General features: G+C 32.2%; 2 protein-coding genes across 2 annotated transcripts; one reads left to right on the plus strand and one right to left on the minus strand.

Moving 5' to 3' along the window:
• The first annotated feature begins 1,268 nt into the window (after nt 1-1,268).
• Dph5 (diphthine methyl ester synthase) lies at nt 1,269-3,554 on the plus strand. Its single transcript, XM_089706602.1, has 5 exons — nt 1,269-1,533; nt 1,656-1,838; nt 2,034-2,205; nt 2,428-2,559; nt 3,226-3,554. The coding sequence occupies exons 1-5, from the start codon at nt 1,399-1,401 to the stop codon at nt 3,414-3,416; spliced, it is 813 nt and encodes a 270-aa protein (XP_089562728.1). The 5' UTR covers nt 1,269-1,398; the 3' UTR covers nt 3,417-3,554.
• PDZ-GEF (PDZ domain-containing guanine nucleotide exchange factor) lies at nt 3,547-8,614 on the minus strand. The gene is made up of 2 exons (XM_089706601.1): nt 8,354-8,614; nt 3,547-7,894 (listed from the first exon to the last, which is right to left on the minus strand). Exon 2 carries the CDS (start codon nt 7,855-7,857, stop codon nt 4,333-4,335), a length of 3,525 nt encoding a protein of 1,174 aa, XP_089562727.1. The 5' UTR covers nt 7,858-7,894; nt 8,354-8,614; the 3' UTR covers nt 3,547-4,332.
• Nucleotides 8,615-9,755: the final 1,141 nt, after the last annotated feature.

Here is a 9,755-nt window from a genome sequence, read left to right on the forward strand (position 1 = left end):
CCTTTTGCCGAGGTATAAGATTATTCGAATCGAAAAATCTGATGCTTTCATAAAAACTACTTGCGTAATTACAAACACTCTGCGTAGTGCGTATTCGTAAAACATCGAAAGGACGTCTGCGAGTGCTCCGCTAAAAATGCCGTTTTGCACTGTCAAGTCTTGCAGAAGCAATTCAAACATGTCGAATATTAAAAAAGATGGAATAACCTTTCATTTGTATATATTTTTTTATTTTTTTAACGTACATTTTCTAATTAAATGCAATTTCTAATAATCGTCGATGTATCGTTTAGCGATATGATCAAGACATGATCAATCGAGTCATGTTTACTCGATCATTGATGCGGCCCCACGAGACTATCATGGAAAGAAAATATACAAATTTAATATTTATGAAGTAAGAGATAAAGTTGAATTTAAAACGCGATAATGAACCGCATTCCTTACGAGACTATCTTTTAAAGAAATACAAATTTAATCTTTATGATGTAAGTTATAAAGTTGAATTTAGAACGCGATATTGAACCGCACTCCCCACGAGACAACTTGGAATGAAATACAAATTTAATCTTTATGAATTTAAGAATAGAGTTGAATTTAAAAACTCGTCGCTTAGAAGGTCGTAAATTTTTACGACTTTCGTGACACAAATTATTTTTGTGAATGTGTGACTGTGTTTCAATAGTGTGAGTTACCCTCTCCGCACCAAAATCACCAGAAAGTTTAGTTAGAACATTTGCCAGCGTCTGTGGCCAGCGTACTCCATCCATTACTTAATGATCTAAGACCAAATCAGATAAAGAAGATTATGAGTGTTTTAGAACCAGTGAGTGGGCAGTAGGTGAAAATATTATCTACGAACTATCAACTAATTCAAGTTTGACTCACAATATTACAAAATCTCTTTAGATCGTTTATTCAAAAATAGATAATACAAGGACGTCTCTAAGGTCTTTAATAAACTTCATTATAATTCAAAGAATGATAGAATTGTAAATGTGTTTAAAATTTATAATTAAATTCTTTAATATTCAACCCAAAAAATATTTCCTACAATTTTTGACTATTTTAAATTTTTAGAAGTATATTTTATATGAGTAAAATTTTTAGAGAATATAGCGATAATGCCCTTGCTACACCTTCCTTAATTTAGCGACATTGACATTCAAGATCTTCGTTGAAAATGTGGTTGAAAAAGCCTTTTTTTTCAGATATGGCAAGAAACTATTTGCCAGTGTCAGAAAAAGCCTTTTTGTTTTGACTTTTCATTTGACATTATTTGACATACAATGCATTGCTTTGAGGTTATATTTATTTAATTTCTTAAATATTAATTATACTTTGTAGTAGTCTTAAACTTACTTAACGATTAACGAAATACTAGAGGAAACATTAATAATGTTTTTTTTGGTAGGTTTAGGCTTAGGTGATGCTAAAGATATTACAGTAAAAGGTTTAGAGATAGTGAAAAAGTGTGATAAAGTTCTCTTAGAAGGTTACACATCTATATTAACAGTCGGACATAAAGTATTGGTAAGCTTTTCCTAAGATTTTTTGTTATGATCATATTACGGTATTAAAATTTTCTAAGCTTTGGTTTTTAGATTTTATTTAATCTTATACAAATGCATTATTAATAAGGACTTCTTAAATAGGAGGAGTTTTATGGAAGACCCATAATAATTGCTGATCGTGAATTATGTGAAGGTAACATAGATGATTTCTTGAAAGAAGCAAAAGAAAGTGATATTGCTCTCCTTGTTGTGGGAGATCCGTTGGGAGCGACCACTCACACAGATATGTTGCTTCGTGCTAAACAGTTTAATGTAGAAACCCAGGTAAAAAATAATAAAATAATCAGTATCACTAATTACGGTTCCTGAGATATTCTGAGAATTATTGTTGATAAAATTTACATAAATATTACTGACTTATTTAAATTCAGAATTACATTACATTTTATTATTACTATACTCATTAACTACTTGCATAAATGTTTTGAAAAACTGTTAAAAATCATGCTTATCTTTTAGATCATTCACAATGCTTCTATAATGAATGCTGTCAGTTGCTGCGGGTTACAGTTATACAATTTTGGTGAAACCATTTCAATACCTTATTGGACAGAAACATGGAAACCAGACAGCTTTTATGAAAAGATTGTTGGAAATTTTTCAAGGAACCTGCATACCCTTTGTCTTTTAGGTATACCTACTTAAAAAACTTGTTAAATTTAGAGAAATTGGTAATGTGTATTCATATGCCCTTTACACTAGAGAAACACAACATGTGCATAATTCATAACTATTGAATCCAATAACTACTTATTTAAATTTTTGCCTATCAACTATACATTAACAAAAGTTTAACTATCATTCTTTTTTCATATTTTATAATAAAATTAATGGTATAATATTTTATTTTTAGATATAAAAGTGAAAGAACCTACTGAGGAGTCATTAACAAAAAAGGTCCGGCAGTATATGGATCCTAAATTTATGTCTGTCAAAGAAGCTGCAACACAATTAATACAGATAATAGAAAATAATCAAAACTCAGGTTGTTATCATACTTTTTTTTAATAGAGACTATACATATCAAGGACTATAAATTTAATTCATAAGAAAGTGAACCATACATCAAGTATGTTAATATTAAAGAATATTAGTGAAAATATTTATTTTTAGACAATAATAAATAAGTAGTCACTGACACAATTTTAACTATTTATCTAAACTAGTGATATTTACCTTATTAAATTTAATTCAGACTTGGAGAAGGTCAGAAACTTGAATGAAATTTATAAAGCTTCAGTACATAATCAGAATGGCTCAATTTTTGAACTGATTAACATTATTATCTATTTATATTTGTTTACCCTAAAATAAAACTTGCCTGAACCCATAAAGATATGTGAATGATTTTTTTAATTATTTTTCAGATCATAAATATTATATTTTCGAAGGACATATGATCATACAATCATGTGAAAGCTGCTTGAATTATAATATTGTTATGATCTAATTGATCAAATTGATCTAAAAAACAATTATATTAACTATAATGCTTCTTCATGATATATAATGAATAACATAACTTAAAGAAAATTACATGATACATATTTATTTATCAGAATTTCAGAACTTATTTTTCCCTTTCTCTTTAAAAAAAATGTTTAAATTTTCAGTAATCATGTTTAATTGTGTACATATTCTATTGGTGCAGGTATAACTAAAGATAGTTTAGCTGTTGGCTTATCGAGAGTGGGAGCTCCAGATCAAAGAATAGCAGCAATGAGTTTAGAAGAAATGCAAAATTATGAACTAGGGCCACCTTTACACAGCTTGGTGATTCCAGCTCCAAACCTTCACCCACTTGAACTAGATTATTTAGCTCAATTCAGACAATTTGTTTAACTTTTGAGTTATGCAGCAAGCAGACACTTAAATTACAAATTACTTTATTCTATATGATATGAAAATATTCAAAGATGAATCATAGTGTTAAATATTACATTATGGCTATTTAAATAAATATTTGATAAAATAATGTTATCATGTAGTTTTATTATTTACATTTAGAATTTAAATCATGATATAAACATTATCAATTGCTACAATAAGAAATAATAATATTCAATAAAATTAAAATTGGTCCACAAAGCTACCAAAAACTTTCTATGTTACAATAGTGAAGAAAGACATGACATGAATAATTATGCAACATTATTAGCAATGCTTATATGCAAATTCGTTGCATTTAAATCCCTTGTTGATATTGGGATACTAGTTTTTATATCCGCATGTCAATCGCGTAAAAAAGCGCGTCTAATGCATTATGCTTTATAATGTTACACTTATTTTAGTAGATCTTACTCCCGAATTGTTTAATTAAATCAATTTGAATTATAAACATTAATAAAAGGTACATTAATTATTATTTGGTCTAAGTTGCGCGTTAAATTACGAAATTAATAAAAAATATACACACAATACACAAACAACGGAATGTAAATGTACCTACTTAGGGTGCAATATAATATTATCACCGACAATGGTACATTTCTAATATTTCTAGTCATAACTGGAACATGGTGGGTCACATATCTATAATAATATATTAAAGGCATGGCTAATGTGTACTAATATTACACTATATAACACTAGGACATATTTTAAACATTAAATAAGACAGTCTTTAAACTTACTTATTAGGGATACATACATGAACTTTATTAAATAATAATATATTAATAACTCGTGCTTTTTAGTCGTCAAGTGAGATTATTAAAATGATCTATATAATTAGACATAAATGGGAGTATTTTGTCTTTTAAACAGCAGAGACCTGTTGGTCTTCATCTTCGTCATCAGGTGTGTCATGATAGTAATCATAGGGTCGGGTCACGCCTTCGTGCGAATGCGCTCGACTTAAACGCTCAAGGCGAGCAACTTGAGCGGCCAACGTGTACGGCATTCTCGGGGGCGGAACCGGCCGCACGCAGCTAGCTGTCGTACAGGACCCATGCCCACTGTCACTTGAAGTCGCCGAACCCGTTTTTCTTAATGGCAAGTTTACTAAAGATGTCACACTGCTACTTTCAGCAGACAGGTCAACTGGCAACGGTGTTGGAGTATCCGAGTGTGATCGTTCATGTGCCGCTCGAGAACAGCAAATTCCTGGAACAGTACCGTCACGCCGATGTGTACAAGGCGAGGGTCCCGGCGGAGGAGGTCTCGGTTGGTGCGGTCGTGTTTTAGCAGGCTCAGAAAGAGCCAGCAGTTTTCTTACAGCTTGGGGTGATGCTGCTCCAAATTTATTTGCCCCAAAGCTCTTTTTACTTTCACTGGCTGATGATGCGCTGCTAGTTGTAGATAAAGATGGTGAAGGGTGTCGACGCCGAGGAATAGTAGGCGCGGGTCCCGAACCTTCACATTCCAATGACAAAGCATGAAGCCTGTCTTCATCAGTTTCAACATGCATGCGGTTTAAATATGCCTTTACACGTCTAACCATTTGGGCTTCTTCAAACATTTTTTTAGGATTAGGTACATTGGAAGATTTCTTTCTTCTTTTAACTGTTACTTGGCCTTGCTGTACACCAGTAGTTAACTGGTTTAAAGCAACCATAGCATTTGATGGTGGTTGTTTTCCTGATTCCAATAATGTCAACAAATCATATGGTGCACTGCACATGTTTGTAAGAGTTTTTACTTCTTTAGCTATCATACGCAATTTCTCAAAATTAACCATACCTTCTACTTTTGTGTCATTTCCTTCGTGAATAAATGTTAAATCTTTTCTTACCACAGGATAAAATGGTATAACTGGTGATCTGCCTTGTTCAGCAGTTAATAGCTGTCTATATTTAGACATATTTCTTGATGGATCCATAAGAGTTTGTAAGTCAGAGAAAAGTTTGCTGTATTTGGTTGGTAATTTATCCCAAGTCATTCGCAATCTGGATACAGCCCCATGGCCTAAGCCAGATATTATTGCAAACATAGAATTATAGTTCTTGCATTCCTTGCAATGTCTTGCTACTTTAATGAATTGTTTTATTATTCTTGAACGTCGCACAAGATTTTGCTCATTTACAACTTCTGTTACAACCCAAAACATTTCTTTATTAACTAAGCCTGCAAATTGTGATAACATTGGAGTGCCATATCTACTTTTTAATCCAAACAAATCATCTACATATTCAGTACTCTCAATTTGCCTGAAAATATAGAAATCTTGTAGTGTGAGTTGAACTGCCACTTCAACTGCATTAAGCTGCAGAAAATGGACTACACTTTCTCTGAGTAGTTCTGGAGCCATCTCATCAGGTACTAAAGTTTCACTTATACCATTCGTTTTTAAATAATATCTGGAGCTTAACCCAATTCTCTCAGCAAGGTTCTGTAATTGATCTGGAAGTCGGTGTTGCTTAATTATTCCTCCCTGAGCAACTGAAACTTCACAAAGGGAAAAATTGGAACTGGGTTCAGTTATTCCAAACTCACGTAATGCTAGCATAACCACTTCCCTAGCAGTTGTTTCCTTGTGGGCCGGTAAATATTTACAGGTTTGATCAGCTCTGTATACCTTTAATACATGTTCAGGATAATCAGAGGACTGATAATCATCATAGCAAATTGAGATAAGATCAGGATTACTGTGGGAGCTATAGAAAGAATTGCTTGTATTAGCCTTATTTAATGAATCTGTATTTGACAAAATACTGTCATCACTGTGGAGGCCATCTGTGATTGTATTTTTGGGTAGTATATTCATTTTCATCAAAGCTTTGTGTAGTCTTTTCGGGCCTAATGTCATAAATCCTTTTTGTGGTTCTTTTTTCATTATCTGCTGGGGTTTTTTAGTAGGAGATTGAAAAATTGGTGTAAATGTAATTGGATCATCACTTAAAAGTTCAGCAGTTGATAGTCTTGCTCTAGGGTCTGTTTGCCACCTAGCCATGTTTGTAGCTCCTCTTTGTCTAGGTGAATTTTCTGGCATAAGAAGCATTTGCTTGAAAGCAAGGAAATTACTTTTGACAGTAATGCTAAGATGTGTTGAACCTGTTATTATTTCCATAGCTTTTGCATGGCTTACATGTTGGAATGATTGTCCATTGACTTCCAATATTTGATCTCCTCTTTTAAGACCAACATCTTCAGCTTTTGAATGCTTCTCTACTTTCAAAACAAATATTCCATATCCTCTTTCATATCCCCCAAGGATGGTAAAATTTAATGGTTCATCTCTTGTGGGGCGTGACAAAGTGACACTTCTAGTTCGTGCCTTTGCTGAACAAGCTATATTTAACAATCGCAATTGACTTTCCATCTTTTCATGTTCTAAAGCCATTTCAAAGTTCTCCAAAAATTCCATCATATTTGGATCAGTTTCAAAGTCAGTGAAATGATTATTAACCCAGTAAAGAACCACTCTTGTAACTTTGTCTCGGACTGATGGTTCAGAGAACCAGGCAAGCAACTGTTTGGCAACTACTAAATGACTTTCAATGAAAGTCCTATGAGTCAAAAGAAAATCTTCCACATATGTTGAGTCTCTTGAATTATCTTCAATGAGCTGCAGCATCAACTGCTCTGGAGTTCCTCTAATAACTACTTGTCCATCTTGATGACCTGTTTCTCCAGCGGCACCCCTATATTCTGTAACCAGTACTACTACACCATTTTCATTTTCATGACGCTTTATATTTTCCTGGCCTTGATGCAAGATTCGATAATAATCAGTTTGAGTGACGCAAACAAATTGGCAGTCATTACATCTAGTAGTCATTACTCCTCGGTGGTATAGTCTCTCCAGTGTTGCTTCAGCCATTCCAAAACTATCACCAACATTAAGATACTCTACTTCGCCATTTGAATGTTCAATTCCAACATGTCCATTTATTAAGACTGACCATGAGTCATGTTCTTCTCCATCTTGCATGACAATTGTTTCAGCTTTTTCAACAACAGCAAATACCATTACAGCACACAGTGCTCTACGCACAGTCAAAGTCATGTTTGTAAATGCTTTCAAATGTTGAGTAAATTCAAGAAGAATCTCAATATCTTCTTCAGTTCTTTCACTAGGATCCTTTTCAAGACATTCTCTGACAGCATCCCTAACTGTCAGACTGTCCATACTTTCTTCTAAATCTTCCTCTTCATCAGAATCCACTATAGATTCTAGGAGACCTGACAAGTCTACCTCCATGTCCATATCTAGGGAACTGTGAACTGATGTCATTGTGTCACTGCCACTGTATGCAGAGCTTGTATCACTGGCGTTGGAGCACTTAAGAGTGTGGGGGTACAGCTCTGGACTGTGACGACCACCGCGCCCACCTCTCAACATTGTGAGGCTTCTATATGTCTTAGATGACTTGCAGCTCCTACAAAAGATTAAAGGATTTAAGCAAATATACCACATATAAATTTGGGAAGGCAAGGTATATAATACTATAATAAGTATTTGTAGTGATTCTTAACATTTCGTTTTTTGATAATAAATAATGATTTGATATTTAGATATTGATATATTTATATATACATATATTAGTTTATTATTATAAAATTATATTGGAAGATTCATAAAAAAAAGAATTCAAATGTTTATAGTAACCTGTAATAAATATTTATTTTGCCTTCACAAAAATACGTTGACATAGGCTAGACAAAATACAAAAGCTGTACATTGATTTTCTCTTATAAATAATAATGAGTCTACATGGACCATTCAGGTTCATTTATATTGATAGCTGGTCAATATAATATCAACTGTTAAGTTAATAATTTCAACTTAAATACTGAATATTTGTATACGACAAACATGTTAAAGTATTTTAACAAACCTTTTCAATTTCTATTTTATTTATTTTGCATTCATGGCGGAACTGTCAGAGCTTCCATGTTGCTTTCTAATTAGCTACGCCATTGGATAGGAACACCAGTTCAAATGTTTAACACTATACACTCGATTTGTTACACGAAATGTAGATATTCTAAAAACATATATCATTTATTACGAAAGCAAGCAAGATACCAAAATTTTAGAAAGCTACTTTCCAAACGTAGTACCTACACACCATAGACACAGATGTTTTAAAAATCGTTTTCATTCAATAAATAATACAGATTATATTGAATGAAAAAGTATTGTCAGTGATTGTGACCATAGACTAAAAATTTACTGAATTTTACCACAATTAAATAATTAAATAGGTACGTAAGCATTAATTAGATATTGTAAATGAGAAAGAAAACAAAGCTTAAAATTATTTAAAAAAAATATAAGAAAACTTTCATAATTTCTTTGTTAAAATTGTGACATTTAAAATTTTCAGTGCAAAAAAGTTCAAATATTCTTACGTATTCAAATAAGCTTCGCTAATTAATTATAAAATTAATAATATTATATTATAGTATTTTTAATAGCAAGAAAAAATATTTTAAATCTGTATACTGAATAATCCTTTTAAATGATATAATGTTGCTATAGACACAATATATTTATCAAATTAATTATTTCCTTTCCGTAACCGATTCTCAAAGGGACTTCTTAATAAATATTTCTACATTTCGACAAAAGCCAAATTGCGTTTATCACATAAAATTATTATATAATTTTTCTAGTCCATTGTGTAGTTTTTAGGAAATAATAAAGGTATTACTCTAAATAAGTATCTAAACTGATCATCTGAACATTTTTATATCTCCATCTATTTTCAGAAATAGGTACTTTTGAGTGCTGGCGTTTTCGCCAGCGTTCCCAACCGTACGATAATTATCGTACAAACACGATAATTTGGTGCCTACGTACGATGTACGATAGCATGTTATTATCGTACGCTGATTTTACGATAATTTCTATCAGGCAAAATTCGAGAATTTATATTATTTCACCCATACAAATATGAAATTTTGACGTGTTTCATATCGAACTTTCATGGGAACAGTGAAATTTTGTCAGATTGACGAGGATTGAATTTTAAACTTGGCGCGTTTATTGAACATAAAGTGGAAATGGAATCGGTTCACTGTAGTCTGTACCACGCGTAAAACCGAAAACCAAAGAGTATAATGAATATTAAGGCACGTAAAACGTTTGGGTTTCAGTGTCCCGTTGATTTGACAGCGGTAGTTAAACAAAGATTAACTATAGGGAACTTGCATACTTATCAATATTACAATTTATATGATTTATTTATTTAAAATTGACTTTATTCTAAAAAGTACGTTAATTTCGAACCAAAA

Source organism: Colias philodice, chromosome 18 (genome assembly GCF_061535455.1).
Source record: "Colias philodice isolate Cphi_HAF_F1 chromosome 18, ilColPhil1 Martin Lab GWU primary, whole genome shotgun sequence".
NCBI classification, from domain to species: Eukaryota; Metazoa; Arthropoda; class Insecta; order Lepidoptera; family Pieridae; genus Colias; species Colias philodice.